The sequence below is a fragment of the Coloeus monedula genome, assembly GCF_965178545.1.
Source record: "Coloeus monedula genome assembly, chromosome: 1".
In the NCBI taxonomy this organism is placed as follows: Eukaryota; Metazoa; Chordata; class Aves; order Passeriformes; family Corvidae; genus Coloeus; species Coloeus monedula.
The window spans coordinates 42,416,952-42,441,842 of record NC_138781.1 but is presented as its reverse complement, the minus strand read 5'-3'; the positions used below and the strand labels follow the sequence as shown (position 1 = coordinate 42,441,842).

Below are 24,891 nucleotides of genomic sequence, written 5' to 3'. Positions count from 1 at the left end.
GTTTCCTCACAAAGGAAGCCCCCATCCCGCACATGCACAGCAGCAATGTCCCTGTGTGGCTTTTATATCCATTGGAGATTGATGGACCTAGATATCCACTGACTTGTGGCCATTAAGCTGAGATACCTTTCTGTGTGGCTGCCAACTATGCTCAGTCAGAGGAATTCCTCCTGGAAATGTGTACATTGAGGGAGTGTGGATTGTATGGGATTTTAGTTGCTATAGGATTAACCTTTACTCAGCCTGTAGGCTGGGGAGGAGGATTTAAGTGATGTGCTGGAAAATGTCCCCTGGAGATACTAATCTTTTCCCCTTCTTTCTTTTTTCATTTCAAGCCTTCTTCAGGAAATTGCTTGTGGTTTAAAACTGAGATGTCTGATGTACCAGCAAATACATCTCCCAGGGGCCCAAATCTGCATTTCACACACAAAAATCACTTTAGCCAGCTCAGGTGTCTGTCAAAGCACCAGTGTGTAAACCCAGGCAATGAAAAGATGCAGAGAATGGAGAAACATGCTCCTGGAGCCATGGCACATGAAAGAGCCCATCTTTGGGACTCAGCATGAGCTCTTAAAACCAGGATAACGTACAACAGAAACAATTTGAACAGCCAAGGAAAAACAATGATCTACCTGAATGAAAAATTGTTGAAGGTTAGGTATGTCTTTTCTTGAGCAACGTCTGCAAAGGTTGGGCATGACCTGGTGTTGTTCGGATGGCTTGAGTTTCTAAAGGCTGGGTTTCCAATATAGTTTGAATACAGCCTGAGTTGGAGTTTGGCCATTTATTGCCCTGGGAATATAAATCAGACCATGGACTATGCCCAAACTGTGCATTCTTGTAGGGTAATCATGAACATGAAAAAGGTTTACGTGCTTCAAAACTGAGCAGCCAGTACTTAGCATGGCAGGCCAAAGAGCATTTATTATCCCAAATCCTACAGCGAGCTGTAAAGGTTTCAGTTGTATCCAAAACATATCATTAGGCCCTTTCATGATTTTTGGTAATCAGAATCTTCCCAAATATCTCTGAGCATTTTCATTACTTTGTAAAATTTCCCCAAATAGTTTAGGCAAATTATTTTCAGCAGATGGCTTGTTATGAATAGCTTGTGAATTTTTCACTTTGACATCTGTACTGTGTTTACTGGGTGGTTTAATCAGTTCCTGGGCTGAATGACTGAAATGTTTGCAAGGGAGGAAAAATGAGCACAGGATGCTAAATAAGAAACAGTGCATTTCAAGGACAAACATATTCAGCTGACTGTTTTCACAAACACTTTCAGAGATTTCCAGCAATCGCTGGCTACCCTGTGGATTCTGGATGCTGTGATATATCTATGCATGTAAACCAAACTAGCACAGCTCAAAGGATAATTGTGATCCTCTTCTCAATTTCGAGCAGCCATGTTGTGTGGTCAGAACCCACCAGCAGAATTTTTGCTCCAAGTAGTTGTATTTTAACCACTGCCCAATCCTGACTGTCTCCACTCTGATGTGGAGGCAGTCTAACATTGTTAGGCAGAGCTGCATGTCCAAACTACGCTTATCTCCTTGCTTTGTCTTCCTCAAAATAACACTGGAAGATAAGGTACACTCTTTCTTTGATCACTAACCTCCAGCTCGTGAACGTTGACCACAAAGGATAAGTATGCATTGAACAGAAGTCCTAATGATCAGCACATGGTTACAGTTTCAAGGAATGGGAAGATTAAAACAAAAAGCAAAAAAAAAAAAAAAAACCAAAAAAAAACAAAAACCCAAACATGAGGGAGGCTGGAAAGGAGGGGGAAAATAGGCTAGTACAAAAAATTTCAAATATCTTCAACAGAGCAAGACCATAAGCAAACATACATTTGCTGATGAGAATTAGCATTCTCTTGCTCTGTAGTGTCCCCTCCTACCTAAAGGTAGTTGAATCTGTAAGAAAATTGCAGTAGTGGGGAGAAAACCACCAGGACAAGGATTGTCTCTGTTGTCTGTTATATGGCATGTGGTATAAAGAGGTCCTAGCGAGGCCATCATGCAAATATTAAATAAAAATAGCACTGGGAGGAGTGGCAGGAGGTTGTGAGACTGCAGCACCAGTGGCAAAGCCATCTGCAGCAGCGCAGGCTGCATCACGCTCCAGGCTCCAGCCGTGCCTTTTCTCACACCAGATGCTGCTGCACCCACCACCTCGGCTCACCCCCGAGTCCCCGGCATGTCTGGCACGCTATGGCTGGCCTCAGGTTTCTTGAAAGGCTTGTGATTTTCTGCCCCGAGTTGCCATCCAAATGGTAAGTAATAAACACTTTAATAATTCATAACCAGTCAGTAATATCTTAAATTATTTAACAAACAATTTGTCATCTTTCCTTGTGATAGAAGATGCTGGCTGCAGAAAGACTGAGCAAGGTTTCGTGTCCACCTCAGCCCTCCCCAGGAGTGAGCTTTGCCCCTGCCTGAGCTCAGCCAGGTGGGTGCAGCCTGCAGGGGAGCAATGGGAGCCTACCCTGACCTCAGGGAGGGGTGAGCACTGACCCACTGGTCAGAGGAACAGGAGGAGCCGCACACACAGCCTTCTCCTGTAACGGGTGGCTATACTCAGAGCTGTATTTCTGGAGCTGCTTTCCTACCCACTGCCCTTGGTGCTGAGACACTCAGTTCCCATCTCATGTATCCCTGCTTTCTTCCAGGTAAGCATCCAGCTTCTCTGCACAACAGCACAGACCCTGGAAGTTCCAGCTCCTGCTGTGTCTCCCAGGCTGTTAAAGGATCACAGCAGGCCTAAGACAGGCTGGCGAGTCAAATGGCCCTTCATTCCCACACAGTTTAATCAGCAAGTCCCAACAAGGTGGATGTTATCTCCCAAAAGCATGGAGAAGACCTTGGAGCTATACTTAGTTCAGAGAACCACTTCAGAAGATAAAACCCCAAGAGAAATAAGAGACAAAACACACTTAAGTCAAAACCAGTAGTTCTACCTGTTTAGACTGTAGCAGACACTGCAGCATAACCCTGGCATCAGGCTAAACAGAAACAGCATCAGTGAAGCCAGCCAAGCTCTCCAGGTGCTTGAAATTATACAAGTGCTTAAGAATTTAACTGAGAAAAGCACATAAGGAACAGAAGTGGTGTCAGCCTGAGCATAATGAATATATAATAAATTCTACAGAAGCACTCATTTTTATTATGTTTCAAAAGAGGTCTGTGCTCTTATTTGCAAGCAGTTCCAATCCTGATAATGGATGTGATCCCCTGCACACAGGCGTTCTTGGAAAAGAAGTTGCATTGACTCCAGTGAAGTTATGCTGGCAGAAAATGTGGTTTCCTGAAAATTAGCTGTGTCTAAGTATATATTTTCATTTAAGAATAGCAGGCCACCCCACTATTAAAAGCATTTAAGACAACCCCAGCTTTACAGTGAGCATCCAGCTAGAGCAAACAGGCAGCCAGCCCAGTGGAGCACTGGGAGAAGGATAGCAAGGGGAGCAGGACAGAGCATCAAAGGGCAGCACTGCCCAAAAACTACACCAGAAGGAAGTGCAGCCCATTCCTGCCATCCATGAGGGTGAGAGCTCAGACATTTTACAGGGCTTGCTCCCAGGAAATGGTCTAGCTGAAAAAAGTAGGGGGATCTCCAGTAGCACCCTTCTTACCCAGCAAACACATCTGCAGCTAATTGGCAGGGCACATTTTTAAAAGCACCAAAGCAGGGCTTAGGAGCTTTGCCCACCCCTCAGAAAGTGTAAACTTCTAAGCATTAAATCACTTTAAAAATTTCCTCCAGGAATTAAAACTCAGTTTTGTGACTCATGACATGAGGCTGCTGTTTCTAAACCTTTTTAATGGCAGCTCCAGGATAAGGGAGAACAGAGGGAAACAAGCCTTTCCTTGCATGGGAGGGTTCTTGTCCACTGTAGGGAGTTCCTTCACCAGAAGATGATTTTGCCATGATCCAGCTGATCCTGGGGATCCAATGACTCCTGGAAACAGTCCCAGCCCAGCAGGAAACAGCTGTAGATGGCAAGCAGCTAGTCTGAAGCAGTCCTGGGGATTTCTTTGAACCAAAGGACTTGGACTTTATTCTGTAATGCCTTTTCCATAATGAGCGACATGTAAACTATCTCTCATGGTGGGTAGGATGTGTGTCAGCAGCGGCTTGGTGCTGTCATTTGCCAACAAAGAGAGCGTCTTCAGGAATTTCTAAATGACCTCACAAATGTATGTCCTTACTTACAGGTCTGCTTACCCACAAACACTAATACAGCACTAATTAACTCCTTGGAAGTTCTCTCCTAGCCCTCAGTTCCTGCTGTCTTTCTCCAGCCCTGCTGTTTCTTCTTTGATAGATTTTATTGTGCTCAGGAGAATCCCAACGTTGCAGTCACTGTGTGTCCCAAAAGTCACTCCCATTTGGTGGTTGCAATAGTATTTGACTTCTTTTTGAAGTGATCTTTCCTTTGCTTTACAGGTTTTCCCCCTCAATAACCCCAGAACCCTTTTTGAAAATATACAAGCCAACACAGTTGGTGGATGTCAGGAAAACTGTCAGTTACTGTACGGGCAGAAATCAGCCTTCTGGGAGAGGCAATACATTATTCATCATCTTCCAAAGATCATCTAGAGGTCGGGTTATTTTGGCCTCAAGGTGGCTGAGATATGCACTCGGCTTTGTGGGCTGGCCACGCTCCCTGTACCTGGAAGCCTGTGGTATTATGCAAGGCACTTGCATCAGAAACCTGAAAAGCAGAGAGGGCTTCATAGCTTTGCAGATCACCAGGATCAGATAGCTCTCCACGGGCTTTTGGAGACACCCTCAGGTCTGAGACAGTCAGCACTTCAGGCTTTGCACAAAGGTAAGAGCTTTTCTGTTTTGTTGGCGAGGAACTACAGGTTTAGCAGTTTCTCACGTCATTTTGGGATCTGCACAATCAGAGAATGAAAGTTCAAAACTTCATCCTGAAAGACAAATTTGTGCTTTCGGTTCAGAGCAGCTACCTGCCAGGGCCAGCATGGCAGGGTGCCCAAGGGCAATCAAGGCAGTGTAGATGCTGCCTTAACCCTCAGCTCTTGCTGTCAGGCATCCTGAGATGCCCAGTTTCCTAGGGGTGTTCTGGGAGCTTTGTTTTGACAGTCATGGAGTCAATCATCCCCATGTCATGCCTTTGGTCAATATTCAAAGTATCTTTGGAAGCTGTTTAATATTATGGGAAGTTAAAACATTTCTCTCTTGAAAACAAAATATAATTAGCCAGTTAGGTGAAAGCTTTTAGGGTCCTATATATAGCTACATCAAGAAAAGATGTAAAATCAGTTTTAAAAAATAGAGGTTTTCCATGTCTGGGATTTTAAAAAAAATAGTGAGAAGCAATCAGCTCCCACACTACCAAAGAGAAATACTGTTTGCATCCAGGAAGTACAAAGAATTCCCTCATACCTCCAGAAATAACACAGTATTCCCCACCTGCTCTGATGCTGCTTTTGTTTTCACTGTTGAAATAGCCACATCAGAAGGGCTTGAACTGGACCAGATCCTCATGTCCGAAGTTGTGCCTCTCATTCAACTCTGCAATATACATGCAATTAAAAGGATTAACAAGTACCAGCAGAAATGTAAACACATCAGGGGACTAACTGTATTTCTTCAACCTGAGGAACAAAATGTAGTGATTTTTTCAATTGTTTGAAAATAGACTGTAACACCATGGGTTATTTATTGGTGAAACTGCAAAAGTTCTGCAATTGTAATTGCAGTTATAAACTGTGACTGTCCTGTGTTGTCCCCTACAAGGAGCATTTGGGCTGTGTTTTCCAGGCTGCACAATGCTCACTGAGGTGCTGAGCATGGTGTCTTCTCTAGCAGCTCTCACTCTGCACAGAGACCTTCACTTTTATCATACTTGAAGGCTGCTTTGTACATCCATCAGCTTCAGCCAGGTCTGTGTTTGATCATCCAATCGATGCTCAACGTGAGAGCTGCCTTCGGGAAACAAAAAAGGCAGAAAGGAGAATCTGGGGAAGGACCAGATGGTCAGACTCAATTCAGTGCAAGTCCTGAGGGACTCTTTGTCTACCTCATGAAGGACAGGAGAGTGACTATGAATAGCCAGCATGGGTTGTCCGAGGGTGAAGTGTGCCCCTGACCAGCCTGCCTGCCCTCCTGATGGAATATGTGCCCTGCTCTGCAGGGGTGAGGAGGGCAGTGGATGTCTCCTTCCTTGGCTTTAGCAAGGCTTTCACCATAGCATCCCTGTAGCCAAACTGAGGTGGTATGGGCTGCATGGATGGGCTACAAAGCAGGTGAAAAACTGTCTGGATGCTTAGCTTCTGGAGGGAGTGGTCACAGATTCAGAGTCCATCAGGCAGTCCATAAGTGAGTTTTGGGGTCAATACTGAGGCCATAATTGGTTTACACCAGTGTCACGCAACCTGCACGCTGGGGAATAGCACCTCCTCAACAAACTGAGAGACAATGTCAAAGCAGGAGGAGGTCAATAGCCTGGAGACCAGGGCTGCAGTTCAGGACCTGGACAAGATAGAGAAATGGGGCAACAGGGACCCCATGAAGTTCAGCATGGACAGATGCAAAGTCCTGCACCTCATCTAGAATAAGTACCTGCACTACTGGGGACCTACTGGGGACCTGGGCAGCACCTCTGCAGAAAAGGACCTGAGGGTCCCTGTGAGCAATGGCCTGAACGTGAGATAGCAGCGTGAAGGCTAATTCCAGACTGGATTGGATCAGCAAGTGCATAACCAGCAGGTGAAGGAAAGTGGTCCTTTCCTTGTTTCCAGCAGCAGCAAGATTGGACCTGTGCTACTGTGTCCTGTTTGGGCTTCCCAGTGCAAGAGAGATATGAATATAATGAAGGAAGTGCAGCAGAGGAGCACTAAGATGGTTAGAAGACTGGGGTGTGATGTGTAAAGAACAACTAAGAGAACTGGTTTAATTTAGCCTGAGAAGACTGGGTGGACAAGAGGCAGCAGTCAGAAATTGCAGCAAGGAAAATCCCACCTGGATGAAAGGAAAAACCTTTGTTGTGATGGCTGTGTCAGACACGAGAGCAGGGAAACATGGAGGCTGGGGAACCTCCACCCCTGAAGATTTTCAAAACCACCCTGATAGCATTTTCTGTGCCTGCTACCAGTGCAACAGTCACTCTCACAGGGGCTACAAGAAATAAACATTTTTACCTGACTTATTTTTAAATGCCTACCAGAAGAGTGAAAAAAAGTACCATTTACTCAGTGAAGACTTGAACGTCTTTTAGGAACAGAGATGCTGTAACTGGCCCACGGGCAGTGTAAGGGCAGGAAGGTGAGTGCCTGGGGCTGTGGCAACACTCAGTCTCATCACTGTGGTATGGGACTCCATGAAATGGTTGAGAAAGCTGCTATGGCCACAGTTCAGTTGGAATTTGGCCTGGAGTGAAGTCAACAAGAAAGAAAAAAGCCTCTTAACATCAAAGCTTTCCTTTCAGGGTCAATTTACACCCTCAAATTGTCTGTTGTCTGAGTCAATCTAACAGCTCACTGCTGAACAGGGAAGGTTTACTTACCTCCAAGGACCCCGACCCCCTCGTGCTCCAGCTCCCCATCCCACCACCTCCTCTGCTCAAGCACTCATCAGACCCTGCTGTCAGCTGCCTGGGGTGTCCACAGATGAGCAGCAAAGAGCAGGAGCTGGAGGGAAGGAGCAGGACTTGCCCCTTTCTGATGTGTTGAGCTGTTAGATTGGCTCAGCCACCTCCTGTCACCTCCTGCCAAAGGGCTGGGTGGGAGGGAGAAGGAGCTGACGGAGCTGTCTGGCTGCGAAAGAAAATGCTACCACTGGAAATGCACAGGACCAAATTTCCCTAACCTAGTGCTGGCAAGGTCACTTGAACAGGCTCATTGTGGAAGAGATTCCCTGATGCAGTGGCAGCAGAGAGAGCAGTGGTCCTCTCTGGGTGCTCACCCTCTCACGCCACTGGCAATGGCAGGACAGGCACTGGCTGCTCTGCTTGGTCTGTGCACAGGGGACTGCAGGGTGCATTTACCACTCGCAGAGGGGAGGTCACTAGCTCTGTCCCCTCAAGTGCCCACAAGGCCAAAACAATTCCCAGGAGGATGTTTTTCCTTCATCTGCCCAAGGCCAAGGAAGCAGGCTATCTAATATTGCCTGGCATGGAGTATGGTGAGGGGAGATTACTGACTAACCACTTATTTTTACATAAAAGAAGCTAGCAACATGCTAGCAGTCAGATTGTCTTTCTGCTTCATGCATCACAACCTAGAAGACTGTTTCCTACCACTGCTGCAAATCAATCAAAAGTTTCCTGGCTTGGTCTCCAAATCACTTATCTTTGATTTTTTCTAGTTCCACTGTATAGTCCATCGTGTCTTGAGGCCACGGGACAAAAGCCAGGAGTCCTACAGTGCAACTGCTCTCTTAATTCCTTGGGTGTCTTCCCTGCTGATACATAGCAGAGATTGGCAACTAATCTATATATAGTACAGCACTGCAGCCGAGACACAATGCCTGCATTCAGCGTGCATACATGATGATGTCAGCAATGGCTGTTTAATTGCATCATGGGAAGTGAAGGGAGAAAAGAATTGGAAGAAAAAAAAAATAAGAAAGGGGGCCCCTGGCCCCTCCACTTTACATAATTTCCTTCACTGCCAGATGGGAACGCATGGGAATGCTGGCCCTGCATCTCGGGAGCTCCCTCCCCAAAGCCTGGCATCGCCACATCTGTTTCCCTGATTTCCTACACTTCTGATCTTCTTCACCTGCCCTGCACCCCACCACCTTGGGCGAGCTTCCTGAGATGCTGCTACCGCCATTTGATTTGGCTTCCTGAGGCTCGCTCCCTCCTTCCTTATTTTTACTTCTCCAGCTTGCAGTAGCATCCAGAGACCTGTAGTTGTGAAACTCCCTGGAAGGGTAGGGTCTGCATGCAGAGACCACACAAGCCCCCTGGCTGCTTTTATTTAAATAAAGGAGCATCTGTACTGCCAGGCAGTGGTTCACGAAAGGGGTTGTCTGGCTCAGCACCACTCCACTGCTCTGCAGCTAGTGAACACAAGATATACAAACTTCTCTTCCCAGCAGACATCCATCACCGTAAAATGTACGTGGGTTTTATTTGAAAGGAGAGACAACACCCTCCCTGCTTTAGCACAGCAAAAAAGGGAAAAAAATCCTCAGAGTGACAGCATTCCCCTCTCTAAGACCTACAGCGTCAGCCAAATCAACAGCTTTAAAGCTTCCCTGAATGGCTGCCTACCCTATAAAGTTCCCGCTCCTGCAAACAGGACCTGTGGTATCCTCCATTTCAAGAAAACTTCCCTTTGTCTTATCCCCCAGCCTATTTATAGCTGCTGTGGTGGAGGTATACTGGGAAGGCTTTACACCGGCAGGCACAGGGCCCTTCTGTGCACAGCGAGGAGGCACGTGCAAAGGGACATTTAATAGCCTCCAAGAAACGTGCGGCTCCTTGGGCTCGTTTTCTGGGAGGAGACTCTCACCCAAAGGGTTTTAGCTGCCTTTTTTCCCAGTGGCATGCGACAGGGCCTTTGGGCTGTGACGCAACTCATCAGCTGTTTTTGTAGGTCCACTTTTATGCAGGACTGTAGGGATGCCATTGGGGTCTCATGTAGGAGAGGAGGCAGCTGCTGCTCCCACTGCCAGAGAGAGCCAGCCAGGCCAAGAACTTCTCCCTTCTAAGCTCCCTGATGGAGCAGTGAGGAGGGGAATAACCTCTTCACAGGTCACTTCTTGTTCCCAGAGTCTTTGCAGAGAAGCCAAGGTAGGAGGCTCCAGCCAAGACAGGAGACTCCAACCTCTTGCATGTCCCGTGACTACACAGCAGCTTCAACCAGTAACCTGAGACTGGAGGAATGGCATACTGCAAGGTAGCAGAAGCTTCCACGGAGTCCACCTTACAGCTTTCCCTACAGGAAACACAATTATAACCACAATAAATACTCATATGAACCAGAAAGTTTGATTAGCACCCTGCCTGGCTGCTTGCTCATTCATTCACTCTCATAAAGGAGCACATTACCTTTGTATGTACTGTCCCTGACCAGCGGTGGTTTTAACATATAAACCCTAAACATTTCAGGTCCAAATTAGCTCCAAGCATGTTTCCTGCTAAGGACAATGCAGAAATAGCACCGCTTTTCTCTCTCAGCATTCAATTTATACCTGTCTTGATCAGAGTGACTTCAGGAGAGAGCAGCACCCGAATGTGGGTTAGGATTAGTGCTGCATGTTACACGAAATCGTCTGGGGGAGCATGCCACTGGATGAGGGTCACAGTTTGCCAGTGCTCAGGGAATCACACTGCATGGCCCTGAGGGAGAAGAGATCTGTCCACACTCCCCAGGGAATAATGCTGAGGAGGCAGAAGGGGAGAGGCAGTGCTTGGATGCAGATGGCCTTAAGATGTAGAAGATGTAGGCGACCTTCGCAACCATCCAAAGAGATGGGAGGTACTGTTGTCCCTCTGAACACAACTGCACAAGCACTTCACCCTTCCCGGAACAAGGTCAGCCATGGCAGTGCTGCAGCATGCTAGGGGACACTCACATGTCCCAGTTTGGGGGCTGGTAATGAATAGCTGAGGGTGCCAGGCTTCCCAGCTCCCACCGCCAGATCTGAAGGGGAACAGCTGCCTGCTCCCAGAGTTTACACAGCTGTGGGGAAGCATTACCAGCTGACAAGCCACTCTCCCTTAAGCGTCAGTGTACACCACCTCTTGCTGTTAGAAGCACTTCCCCAGCCGAGTAAAAGGATCTTGTGGACGTGAACAGGAGTAAAGGTAAGGTGAACTTTTGAGTTACAGCCAAGTTAACTGTGCAGAGAGGATAAATGTGGAGTGAGGTATCGGAGCAGAAGCAGTGTCAGGAAACAGGAGGCTAACAACAAAACTTTTGCAGTTATTAGCCCATAATGTTGGCACCTGCTTTCTACCTCCAGCTGCTCAGAGCTTGCATTTCTTGACCTGCAGAGCATGTTTGCAAGGTATGTCTGTTTTGCCAAGCTTCTCCTGAAAGGGAAAAGTGATCTGATGGGACATTTTGTTGAAGGTGAGTTTGAGAACCTTTATGACTACCCCAGCATCAGTTTTCACACCCAGTCAGTGAAGTCACTTCTTGTGATTGAGACACGGATTTAGACCATTCTTAATGGTAGGCATTGCATTTGAAAGCTGTTTAGAACAGAATCAGGGTGAGAAGAACCAGACATTTGCATCTTTTGGCCTTGAGCCCATCCTTGGGGGGCAATAGTTGAGCTGTCATCATCAAAGATTAAAGCCAACACAGGTACTTAGTCTAACAAGAAATCTGATTGAACAGATGGTGAATAGAGAGATTTGAGAAGTCTGGAAGAGGAAACTGGTTTTAGAGATGCAGTCATTGGGAGGTAAAGGTGCTAAAAGTCCTTGTAATGCTAAATCCCACTATGTGGTTAGAAATGGATGATTTTCAGCCAGAATTTCTGAAAAGAAGAAATTAATCAGAATGCATGGGAAAAAGAAAAAAAGAAAAGGAAGGTCATTTAGTTTGTCTCAAATGCCCCCTGTGCAGTAGGAAAGCTAGAGCAAGGCCTAAACATAAAGGTGCTCTTGGAGACATTACAATAAAGTGAAAAAACCCAGAACTTTCTATAGCACATTGAAAAACGACATCCTTGCATCAGTTGCCTGCAGAGCTTAGTGCTGTAAAGCAAGAGAGTAGGTGTTTGCTTTTTTCTGGGAATAGACTAAACCCGGTAGTGTCTCTGGGGTTAAAAGTAATGTCAGCTGTTTGAGTGCAAGGTGTCTGCTGCTCAAGCCAGCCCTTGAAGTCTGTAGAGATGCAAAATGCCTACCAACAAGATCCATAGATTTCACTTGCACATGTGCATAGAGGAGGCTCTCTCTGCTCCCCTCTGGATCCCATCACACCCTAACAAGCACATCTTTAAACTCAAGGTGACCCTGCTGTAGAGGAGATAGATGGGTGGAGGAGGGGGTGTCAAGAGCTTGAATTAATATGCTGAGCAAGCCAGTTTCCAATGATTTATACCATGGGGACAACACTTACTGCTTCTTTGCTCCCCAAGCCTCCACCCTGCTCAAGATCCAGCATACCATACAGGAAGCTCAGCAACACATGCAGAAAGTTGAGCTTACTACTGTACTTACTAATGGATCCAATGACAGATATATGGTTGAGCGAGAGTCAGTGTGCAGGAGCAGGCATGGCAAATTTGGAATCTGAGGCAAATTTAGAAGTTTGTGCTCGCAAGAGGAAAAATGAGGGAAGGAGAAAAAAAACCAGCACAAATCAGAGCTAAAGTGGCTGAACTTAAGTGGCACAGTTGTGCATGGATAACAGTTGTGGTGAAAACAAAAAAAAAAGATGGATATTCCTTTGAGTATAATGAATAAGTCACTAACAGCGAGTTAAAACCAACAACAAAACCTTCCTCTTTCATTTATCTGGCGCTATTTGTGGAATCTCTGAAGGCTACACCAGCATCAAGATCTTGCTAAAGACTTTCCTTGTGATAGACCTGTTGGAAGTGCTCTTTTTGTACACTGATTTACTAGATGAATTCTTGAGCAGGGGAGGCAAAGATCCAAGCAGGTTGTAATGCTGTGTCTCTTGTCTCTTTGTGAACAGCTAAACAAGGAAGGGGATTCTCTGGTGCATCAGGGAGAATTTTAGATCTTGGTAATCCCTAGAAAAGACTGTGCAGAATTTGAAGCAATGAACCACTCTCTTGGCTTTTTATGTCTGTGGTATAGCAATATGGGAGTTGGAAATGTTTTCTGGGTCCTTAGGTGCGAAACAGCACCAATGATAACAGGAGCTCAGACCTCTCTGTTTATCATTACCTGTGCATGTTCAGGGACTTGCAGCAGCTTCTCAGTGACTCCTGCTCACAAGACCTGCTGAGCTCTGGGCTTGCAACACTGCCTTGGTGCTCAGCACAGCAGGGCAACCCGCACCAGACTGCTGAACCACTTCACACAGGCAGTACAGGGGAGAGCTCTTTCTGTGAATGTTTGCCTCTAAAATTACAGTAAAATGTCCCCAAACTCACAATTACTCTACCTGGTTGTCTTTAACAAATCTTTTAACCTCCAGACCCCTGGATTTTCCAGCTGTATTGCTTTTGGCAGGAACACCATTCTGTTTGTTCTGTAGTGCTGCTGGCAGAAAGCAGATGCTTTACTTCAAGAAAACGGAGCTTCCAAGTGGAAATCACATCCCGATATTCTAAGCAGATGCTAGAGAATGACTCAGGTGCAGTCTTCTGCCCTAATGTCCTATTTTCCACTAAAATTTAAGGGGAAAAAAGAAAAAAAAAAAAAAAAGAAGAATTTTTAATGTATCCTTTAGCTGCAGTGGCTGGGCAGTTAGTCAAGGACAGACAAATGTTGCCAAATAGAGATTTTTCAACTAGTAGAAGCTGGCCTGGATCTTCAGAGCTATTTTGATTCTTGTTAAGTGTGTCTGAAGATCTGGCCAGTCATGCCCAAGTTTTAGCATTGTTAGGATGTTTTAATGGTTAATGTTTTAACACAGTTCTGATGTGATCATGACACAGTTATGATTTCAACACAGTTTAAAAGATGGGCTTGCCTTTAGTACAAACCACATCGTTTCAAATTCAGACCAGCAACAGTGTATGAATGGAGGACAAAAGAAAGATGAGAGAAATGGGTTGAAAAAGACTGGAAAAAAGGGGGATAAAATGCGAGAAACCTCAGCAGGGCGACACAAAGGAGAACCAGCAGAATGCAGAGAAATGTCTCAGACGCTCACGTAAGCAGGGAGATTTCATTTATTTGGCACAGAGGGACAATAGCCCGGCTAACCAGGATAGCTATTGTTCTTTTGTTTTTAAGAAACAAAAAGGGAAAATGCGAAGCACTAGCTTCCCAGGCGAAAATCATAAAAATAAGTTCTCATCCTGCTGTCCAACAAGGAATGAGAAGCCTCCCGCACTTCACCTATCGCCCCCACGCTGTTATTCACTCACTTGTTTGTCAGCTTAGAAAACAAATGAAATATATTGAGGCCTCAGTCTGAGGAGAGCTGAGGGTGTTTTTATAGCAGAACAAGTTAATTGAATCGAAAACCATTGAGTCAATGCACTAAGCAGAAAAATGCATGGTGCTATCTGCTGTGTAGTTGAGCACACAAGTGCTCCAGCAGCCAATGTTTCAGAAGGATTATAATACCGGTGTGTTCCCTTTAGCTTTGTTTCAGCATTTCTCATAGTGGAGACAGAAAGCCATCCACAACTGGAGGAAGCCTCAAAATGTTGCATTCCTTCAGTGGTGGTGGTGGAGGGAGAAGAAAAGGAGGACTTTGATTCAGCAAGACAGAGGTTCTCCAATATGAGGGTGACAGCTGGAGAATAAGGACCCACTGTTCAGGGACAGTGAATTGCTTATAGCCTTTTACAAGCTCGGGGAGGGTGTAAGCTGTGAACGAGCCTTGGGAGCTTTGGCACAAACACAGTGGATCCTGTCAGCAAAAAAGACCTTCCACAGCACCTAGGTAGCATCGTGAGCCTGTTAAGGACCATTTGGAGCATCGACGTGCAGAATTGCCCCCTTCAGCCGGTTTGCTGGAAAGCAAACAGCTGTCACTGAGGGAGGCAGGGGTGTCAGATATGCCTGGAGACACACATCTGGGAATTTCTGACCAATTAAAATATTTCTGAACACAAAAGATGACAGTTTCTATTGAGGGAACTGGTGCAAAGCGTTATCTGGGAGACCCAAACAGATCAACCATGCGCTTGCTGCTCGGGGAGTTCCCACTTTTCACAACTAACTGACTTCATCGGGGAAAGGACAAGCTCTGCAGCATCATAACTCTCTGCGGCAACCACAGGACAAATAAACAGAACTGGGGCAAGGCTCAATGATTTTTTAACCTGATAGTCAAAGCTGTGGTGGATTTCACCTGCATGCTCAAATGTGAAAATATGGATTTGTAATATAAAGAACACAGCCCCAGAGCCAAATCCTTCAGTGATACATAAGGCAAGTTCTCAGTAGAATATACTCCTGAGGGGCATAATAAATATTCATGCTTGTTTACAACTTAATGCACGTGTGTTGCCCCATGGACTTCATCAGCGATTCCCATTGCTTGGTCTTGCATATGGATGTTAGCACTCCGGAGTTTCTCAGTTCTCTGAAGGGCTTTTGGAGAGAGCTCTTCACAGGCATGGCTTGAGCTGTGTTTAGTACCTGTCAGTAGAAGACAAAAGGCATTTTTAAGTAGAGAATTTAAGTTAGCGTTATTTGCGTGTCTAAGGCCTAAATAACATTAGTTGTTTGTACATCTAAGGTCTAAACAAAGGAGAAACATAAATGAATATGTTTTAATAACCAGTTTTCCCGTTCCGTGGTGGTTCTGAAAATTTATTATCATTACTGAACAGTAATTTGAGTTTATTTTGCTTATTCACAGATGCTTTCATTCACTAATCTGTATATTTACCCATTTTTATTCCTTTTCCTGTTTTGTTGACTTTCCAACCCCTAAGCCAGTTCCACGTTGTAAAATTTCTCAGCATTCCCAGTTTCCTTGTTGAGGGTGCAATGCCACACGTCCTCTCTCGCTACCACAAGCCCCGCTAACCAAGACAGTGGCCACTCGGTCGTGCTGCAGAGCCAAAACTTTCCACCCACACGTTGCTGGTGGCGCGGCGTTTCATTAGAAACAAAATGATTGTTGCGAATTTTTATTTAAGTGTGGTCTCGCAGCAGCGCAAATGGCATCCCCGCTAATTTTTGCTAAATTCATCGCGTCACTTTCAAGGAGAGGAAGCGCCTGCCCCTGCCCAGCAGCGAACCCCCCCGGGCTCGCCCGCCCGGGCATGGCAGACCCGGCGGCAACCGCAAGAGCGCGGAGAGGAGCCGGTCACCCCTAGACTGGGCGTCAGAAAACAATTACTCGAGAGACTTAATGTTTAAAGGTGCATTAACGCCTCGGTGCTTTCAAAGAACGGCCCCGAAGCCCCGCTCGCATCCCAGACCCAAAAAGGGCGCGAGGGTCTGGCGACCGCCCGAACCCCAGCGCTTCAGACCCACGGTGGGAGGGGGGTCCCCGGCGCTGAAACCGGCGGTATTAAAAAATGGGGGTGGGCGGAGGGGGCTGGATGCGGGCGGATGGGGGCAGGTCGGGCCGGAGGAGGGCGAATGTTTCCTGCCCGCCGCCGCCGCCCCCCGGCCGCCCCCCGCAGCCGGGCGGAAGTCAGCCCGCGCCGTCGGAGCTTAAAAGGCTCCCGCACGCCGCGCCGCCCCAGTGCCGGCGGCCGCAGCGGGGCCGGAGCCAGCGCCGCCGCCAGCCCCGCGCCCCCCGCCCCCCCCGGGGCCGCCCTCCGCACCCCGCCAGGCGGGGAAGGCGCCCGGCGCGATGGCTCTCCCCAGATCCCACGCCGCCTGGGACGGTGCTGCCGCATCAGTGAGTAATTCCTGCTAATTCACCCCCCGGGGCCGGTGGGCTCCGGCTCGGCAGATCGCGGGGGAGGCGGGCGTTTTGGTTATCGCTGCTTTCCCCCCCCTCGCCCCTCCTCTCGCCTCTTCTCCGGGTTTTATATTATTTTTGTTTTCTCAATAAAACACCACGCGAAGAGGCGAGATGACAAAGGAAATGTGATCCTAGGCGCTGCAGGGGCTCAGAGCGAGCGAGAACCGGAGAGGAGGAGGAGGAGGGGGCGAGCGTAGCGCTCTCGGATAGCATTGCACAGCGGCTCCAATTTGTGCGAGCGAATATAATACACCCCCCATGAATAATTCAGGGCGGCCGGCGGGGACCTGCCGCTGCTCCTCTGCCCGGCCGCCGCAGCCTCTGCGAGCCGCGCCGAGCCCGCGGCACTGACCGGCAGCAGCCGCCCGAGCCGCCGGGTACCGCGTGTGGCGGGGCTGCTGCGGGCTCGGCGCTGCCCTCCGCGGGAAGCCCCGCGTAAAGGAAGGCGTCCGGCGGGAGTCGGGACTCGGAGAGGCGAGAGAGAGGACTGCCCTTCTTGGCCGCCCTCGGAGCCCTTTTATTCTTCCCATCTCCTCCTTCTCCTCCGCGTCCCGCCAGCGTGAGTCTCTGCCGGTGGGGTGGGCACCAACGCCGCCCTCCATCCCCACCCCCCCCAGTCATGCGGTGGTGGAGCAGGCGTCGGCGGGGGAAGACTGGAGCCGGAGAAGTCTGCCTGGCCACTGTGTTTCAGTGCCTCTCTCTCTCCTAGAGCTGCTCTGGATTGCAAAAGTGGAGGGGGGAACTGAAACGAAATTTCCCCTTCCCCCCCGACAAGCACAGGTTTAAAGGAAAAGAGGAAAAAACCCAACGCCCCAAGAAGAAAGAGCGAAACTTGAGTTAAGCCCCTGCTGCCCCCCACCCGCCCGGCCGAGAGGGACTTGCACTGCCGCCCCGACCCGGTTCTACGGCCGTGGGAACCGGAGCCGAGCCCCCGCGGACAGAGTTCGGTCCCCGCTGGATGCGGCGGGGATCGGGCGGTCGGCGCCCATGCACTTTCCGTTTAGGAAGAAGACAAGTAACCAAACCACGTTGTCAAACTGCTGACCCGAGGGGGAGATGAGAAGACTGTGTGAGGTATTGACCGATCCGAGAATCGATACAATTTGTCTAATGCAACGGGGGATCGGGGGTTAAGTACATGAGAGGGAAGAGAGGATCCATTTGCTGAGGGAGAACGGGACAGCTACACCTTGATACCAAAAATACTCCCCCCTCCCCGCAGCAGCCAGCCCGGCAGCAGCGAGGTACGAGAGGACCCAGCTCCCTGCAGACCGCCGGATCGATGACACCGTATTTGCAAAACCGGCCCATCGATCCCACTTGGCAAAACGACTGATCGATGCCAGCTTGCTCGTAAGCTGCTCGCAGAACTACCTTCTCCCCGCGCCTCTGTTTTTCCGCCCACGCTTTTTTTTTTTTTTTAATTGGTTTTTTTTTTTTTGAGGAAAGAGAGACACGTTTTTGCCCCCCATCGGGGAGTCAGGCCCGTCGCAAATGGCTTCGTTTCCCGAGTCCGACTTCCAGATCTGCCCGCTGTGCAAGGAGATGTGCGGCTCGCCGGCTCCCCTCTCGTCCAATTCCTCCACCTCCTCGTCCTCCTCGCAGACCTCCAGCTCCTCCGGGGGTGGCGGCGGCTCCTCCTGCGGGGGCCCGCCGCGGCGGCTCCACGTCCTGCCCTGCCTGCACGCCTTCTGCCGCCAGTGCCTGGAGGCGCAGCGGCACCCCGGCGCGGGGGACGCGCTCAAGCTGCGCTGCCCCATCTGCGACCAGAAGGTGGTGATCTCGGAGCCCTCGGGCATGGACGCGCTGCCCTCCTCCAACTTCCTCCTCAGCAACCTGCTGGACGTCGTCGTCGTGGCCGCCGCCGCCGACGAGCAGAAGAACGGCCGCGCCGCCGGGGCCGGCCCCGCCGCGGGCTCGAGCGCTGGCGGGGGCGGCGGCGGCGGCAACAACCGGCACCACGGCCGCCCGCCGCCGGGGCCGCCCCGCGCCGCCGGCTCCTCGCCCGCCGCCGCAGCCTCGGCCGCGCCCTCCTCGACGTCGTCGTCGTCCTCCTCGGGCGGCGGCGGCGGCTCGGCGGCGCTCCTGCTGCGGCGGCCCCACAGCCGGCAGGGCGAGCCCCGCTGCAGCTCCTGCGACGAGGGCAACGCCGCCAGCTCCCGCTGCCTCGACTGCCAGGAGCACCTGTGCGACAACTGCGTGCGGGCGCACCAGCGCGTCCGCCTCACCAAGGACCACTTCATCGAGCGCTTCGCCGCCGGCTCCGCCGCCGCCGGTCCCGCCGCGCCGCTCGCCCTCAGCCCGCCCTACCCCGGCTCGCCGTACAACATCCTCTCCGTCTTCCCCGACCGGGCCAGCTACTGCCAGCACCACGACGACGAGGTGAGCGCGGTGCGCGGCGAGGGAGGGAGGGAAGGGGCGGCCGCGCTCCCGCCCCTGGCCGGCGCCAGAGGGCCCCCGCCCGCATCGCCGGGGACCGGCCGCGGCGCTTCTGCCGCCCCGCGGGGCTGGGGACGGGGGGCAGGGCCGGTGCGGGGCGCGGGAGCCGCTGGCACACCGGGGGAGGGCGTGCGGCGAGGCGCCGCCGCCCGGGAGGAGGAGGAGGAGAGCCGGGGGCCCTTCCGCGAGGTGCGGGACACGCTGTCCCCGGAGGCGGCTGGCGGAGCCCCGGTCTGCCCGTGAGCGGGTTGTAGTGGGGGCATTGGGCTGCTGCGGGCGCTGTGCCCCTCAGAGGGAGCTCCTCGGGCTCGTGGAGATGCAAGAGAAAAAGGTTTGGGGCCCCCCAGAGCCCCAATGTTGAGTTAAACTGTTTTGTGGAGTCTTTGTACGGCCGTGTTCGGTGTGTAACCCACTGGAGAAAGAAAAACGAATAAATAGGGAAGGAAGATAACTGTGTTGAGGAAAGGACACCTTTTTGATTATTGATTTATAAATAAATAAAAGGTAGCGAAAAAGTTAGGAGATATATTCACGCTTGCATATGCCAGCTACATCTCCTGCCCTTGGTCAACATTTTAACTACTTCTGTGGTGGCAAACATCTACTGATGCAAAAACAGGAACTTGCTTTATGTGGTGTTAATTTAAAACGCTTTGGCTTTGCAAGTTTTGGTTCTGGTGACCCTAAGTATTGTTTCATAGATCTTAAGAGGCAGTGGCTTCTTCAAAGTGTACTGAAAGTGTCTTAAGTTTCACTGGGATAGTTTCTTGCCGTGATAGTTTGAAACTTGATTTTTCGTTTGAAGCTGGAAAATGGCGATCTGCTGACTTTCGCCTTTTGCTCTGGGGGTCAGCGCAGGGGGATTTTGCTGGAATTTTCCAGTAACCAGCGTTGGAGGTAGTTTCCTCCCAGGATGAAATTGGACAGCACAACAAGGGGCTTCAGGGAAAACCTGCCTGAGGACAGGGGTAGTACAAGAGTTTCCTGTGGGATGCTTGCTTAACTGATACATGAAGGCATTTAGCCTAGGGAAATGTGGTGATGCCTTCAGTTTTCAGGGACGCTTTTTCTGTCTCCTCTCATGTTGTTATAGCTATGAAATAGTTCCAGAAAGGTCAGGTTTGTGTTTCTTGAAGTTGCTAGTGTCAGAGGACAGAATGTATGAATTCTGTGGAAAAAGAAAGACCTTAAAATGACATTTGGGAGACACGAAGTGTGCTTGAGGAACAATCAAGTTTTTAACAAAAAAACCCAAACCAACCCAGAAACGTTATGGCAGCTGGGCTGTTTACAGCTCTTTGTGGTATCTCGGTATCTCCCTAAGAGTGGGCTTCCTAAAGCACACGTGTAATACTGAATGCTAGACTGAAATAAGGCATGATGTTCTTAAGACGCTAAAAAAAGCCATCTTTCTGCATTCATTTTGGAGTATAACTTTGGTCTTGTGGTACAGGCTAGAAAGCTTCTAGTTCTTGTGTTCTCAGTAGGGCGAGTAGTTTTACACACTTCTTTTTTAAGTGTGTAAAATAAAACAGTTGAGGGCTTTTGGCCATAGCATAGAATATCCAGCTTCTAATGTGATATATTCTCCATCATTTGGTAAAAGAGTAGCTGGGATAGGAGCTCCAAGGTATTTTGTGGACTTAAAAGCTTAAATTGCAAGTGGAACAAAGGTATTCTAGCCTTGCTTAAAGTGTACAGCTTTTCTAGAAGTAACTTCTGAAAAAGCTTAATTTATTTTAAATAAATAATTTTACTTTCAACAGTGTACTCTGAAAAGAGTACACCTCTTAAAGGATTGGGTTTGGGTGTTCCTGTATCCTGTAGACCTAGAAATTGTTTTAAAACAAGTAAGCATTTTCAAGCCTTCAGCTCCTGTTGAGAAAGGCTTTTATTCTGCAAATTAATGATCTGCTACTGTTCTTGATTAGTGCATTTTGGTGGCTCCTTAATGCAGGTGTGCCTGATCAGTATTTGCAAGTATTTATTATTCACTCAAGGGGAATTGTTTGGGAGAGACTGACTGTTAGGAACAGTTTATCCTGTAAATTTTTCTCGCTTTGGCTAAAAATATGGGTGAGGTGTACAAGTTTTTTTCTGAGAAAGGGTGGCTGCAAAACTGTGAGGGTTATTGCTTGTTTAAGAATGCTATTTACAGCCTCATAAAAGGCACGATAATAGAAAGGCAGCCTTCCAGGAGAGTACTTAGTGCATCACTTAAGTACTTTGTTTGGCTAATAGTGTAAAAACAAACCTAAAATGCAAGGCAGGAATGGTAGCCTGAAACCGTAATATTAGTAGTTAAAAACTCTGGTTCTGCTCAGTATGTGAGAAAAGCTGGTGAGCAGGATATTCCCTCAGATTAATTCATGCAGGCATAGGCAGATCTCATCTGTAAGCTGCTGGAAGAGTAGTTCTCTTAAATGCAGAGTTCTGCTTTGCCAGGGTACGTCCTCCTCACCTTGTTTGAGATCAGTTATAAGGAGTTTGACCCCATCTCTGAGGGTTTTCTGCACAAAAGTTGCTGGTTCCCTTATTCTGTGCCTCCTTGCCTAGAACATGATGCTCCTGTCCTAATACTGCTACTCATTTGTTACCTTTGGTCCTGTTCCTCTCTGGTGTTTCCGTCCCTCCTTCTGGGAATCACTGTCCATTCCCCATAATTTTTCCTCATTCCACCTCCGTTTTGAGACTCCCTCGAGTGAGAAGGGAAATAGCACCGTGGGTGGTTACTTACTGGGTGTTCCAAGTCTCAAAACAAGACTACACATACACATTTGCCAGACAAGATCAGTGTAGTTGCTCATCCTCTTAATGCAGAGAAATGCAGATTTCAGCTCTTAACTGGGATGTCTGGCATAGTGTCTTTTTAGTCGAGATGGCTCTGGTCTCAGTTGAGCTGTTGACTTTGGTTGTGTGCTATGAGTATGTAGCAGTCTCTGTAACAGAGAATATTGACTGTTACAGTAGTGGCAAACATTAAAGAGAACCCCTGAACACTGCTTTTAGGGTAGCAATGCCTGCAGATACTACAGTGATGCGTGAAAGAAAGTGAATAAAAGTGTTGGGGGGGGGGCGGGGGGAGCAAAAGCCAATTCTTTGTCACAGAGCTGCTGTTGAAACCCAGTCTGGTGGTTTACCACTGGGAACCTCACAGTCTGATGTAAAATGCTATCATGGCAGCAGGGGAAATGCTTAATCTCAGATGTTTCAAAGCATTCTACAAAAGTAACGGTGTTGCAACCCTGATAATTTTCTTTTGTCTGGCAGTGTTTGTTGTATGGACAGAACTATCAACGCTACTGTAGCAACTAGATGTTATTGCTATAAAATCAACTAGAATAGGACTTGAAAAAGATTTTACTTTAGTTTTACCAAATATCCTACCTGATATGTCAATGTGTTCTTCATTGTTTCATGTGACTGAAAGAGCACCTCTATTTTTCTTTTATTGGAAGTCTTAATAGTCTGCAAACGAAACCACGCTCTTAGAAGATGTTGGAACAGCTATAGGACACTTGGCTTGTACTGAAACTCTCTGGATTCAAGTGAGTTTGCAGAAAGTGGAAAATGCCACAAGTTGCAAGTTAAATAAATGGGGTTTTATTTATGCCAGAGCTCAGCTGCTGTGTGCTTTAATATCATTTCATGATAACAGTGGCGGATGGTCCAAACACTTCAGTAACAGACTTCTAACACTTTCTAGGGAAAGTGTGGAGTTGCCAAATTCAGTCAGCTTAACAGTGTGTGACCCTTCTAGTTCTCATATTGCTCTACAGATTCCATTTTAGGAGTGGTTCATGGACTACCAAAACATACAAGACAAAACCCTGTAGCACCACAGCTCCCTCCATTGCAAGAAAGGATTTTAAAGGTCTTTCTCCCTTGCCCTTAGACACACTGTTCCTTCATTTTCCTTGCATCAGTTCTGTCTTTGGTCAGGTTCTTAACTGATCAGATTACTTTACAAACTCGGAAGTTTTTTGCCACTTTCAGTGAGTTGCAATGGTTCATGGGGCTATTGGAGCATGTGGACAAGACTCAGTAAAATTAGATTGCTATGTTGAATTCTGGGACTGCATATATTCCTGGATTTCTTATCTTTTTAGATTACAAATAAAATGCATTCCTTCTTACTGTCTTACAGACCGTAAAAAATGCAATTTTTGGAGGATTGTGCATGTATAGGGGAAAACATTCAACTGCATATCTGTCAGTTGAACTGAAAGCTACTTATCTGGTACCTTGGCTAAATTTGCTGATTGAATTTGTCTAAGCTGCTCTAATGTAGGGTAAAGCTGTGGTTTCACAATAGGGAGCAAGCTGTCTTAACATCTCACGGCTACTCAGAATAGGGGATCTCACTTCCTCTTCTGTTCTCACCAGGCTAGGCTGTGTGCACTCAGGAGATGCTTCTGTGAGCCAATTTAACTCACTTAACATGACAGAAAACTTTTTTCCCTTTTTCTACCACTGGTAAAAGTTTATTTTAACTGCAGGCTGAACTGGTATGAGGGGGGAGGAGGAATAGAGTCCTTAGACAGGAATGGTAGGTTAAACGGGGTTGCTTTTGTGTAATGGCTTTCCATACTGCCAAATGCTGAGCTTTGCTCCGAGGTGCTCCCAGTGCCATCCACCCACACGTCTCGCCAGAGCACTTGGCTGATGCAGAGGGAGTATGCTCGTGTTCCCAGTTCCAGTTCTCCATCTCTTGCTCAAGGGTTATTTATATGAAACTGCAGTGTGTGATACAGGCTCTTGCTGTTTCTCTTTCTAATGATTAAGGGTTTTGCCGCCTAACAAAATGATTAAGGATTTTAGGAGTGCATCCTGAGGCAGTCATCTTAAAATGTGATCCTTGTGCACAAGCTAGAGAAATTCTTACTTCCAGGGTACGTAAGAAACTGCATGTAGTTCTTTGTACTCATGCAGCCTTCATTTATCATACTTACTGTGTCTTTTCTGATATCAAATGCACATACAGGTGCCCATCTGAAGGCAATGCTTCAGATTAGGTTACTGACAGTTGTGTTTTCCTTTTTAATTTTTTCCTGATGAAGAAAGCAGGGTAGTGAGTTATTTTGTTCATATGTGATTTATGGAATGTGGATTTAACATCCTTAGGATGATAAGGGATTGGAATAATCTCTAAATTCACAATATTTTTAAATTTACAAATACTGTTCAGCTATCAGCTGTTAAACCTCTTGGATTACCCTGCCTTACCTTCCCTTTAGATGCCTCCATCACATCTGTAGGTCCTGGCTCTTCCCTGCATGCAGAAGTCTTTTTATTTAACTCCTTCTCTTAGTAAGAGAATGAAAACTTTGGGTTTTAAAACAGCTTTGATACCATACTGGACAGAATCCAAACCCCCCCCCTGCTGTGCTGTGACTGGTGTTGAAATCCACTCAACATTTTAGGGTAAATGCAGCAAAGTTGTCAGGTTTTTCTCCTGGTGATAATGATATTGTTACACTACTGGCTTAATTAAACATGACTTCAGACAATTTCCAGTGAGTAAAAACTGGAAGAAGCAGAAATGCCTTGGATATTCAGGCACCTTTCATGGACTGTTTTTACTGAGAGCATGTATTTGTAAAACCAAGAGTGTTGCTGTATGTAAGGATATTAATGCTTGCAGGCTGCAGCATAAACCTCTGAGGTTAATAGTGACTTTTTCTGAGAACATACAACTAGAGATGTGCATACAATAAATAGGCATGAAACTAGTCTACTGTATACCTGTAATTTTTTAATTACAGTTTTGTTTAAAAGCGATTTCTTGAAGTGTCTTGTAAATGGGAGAGAAGGTCTAGCTGAATTTTTGCTTCCATTTAGTGATGAAATCTTGCATCTCATGTGTAGCAGTTTTTCCTTTCAGCTAAATCTTCAGAGCATGTAAACATGCTTTTTAGACCATGCTTCCTTA

At 47.8% G+C, this 24,891-nt stretch overlaps 1 protein-coding gene across 1 annotated transcript in view; it reads left to right on the top strand.

Moving 5' to 3' along the window:
- Positions 1–18,008: 18,008 nt before the first annotated feature.
- The window catches only part of TRIM71 (tripartite motif containing 71), a gene marked incomplete at its 3' end in the record, with an annotated part of 54,963 nt that continues 48,080 nt past the window's right edge, over positions 18,009–24,891 (top strand). Inside the window, exon 1 of the mRNA XM_082277342.1 lies at positions 18,009–18,902. Within this exon, the coding sequence (XP_082133468.1) occupies positions 18,015–18,902 (888 nt within the window). The 5' untranslated portion in view covers positions 18,009–18,014. The remainder of the gene's footprint in view (positions 18,903–24,891) is intronic.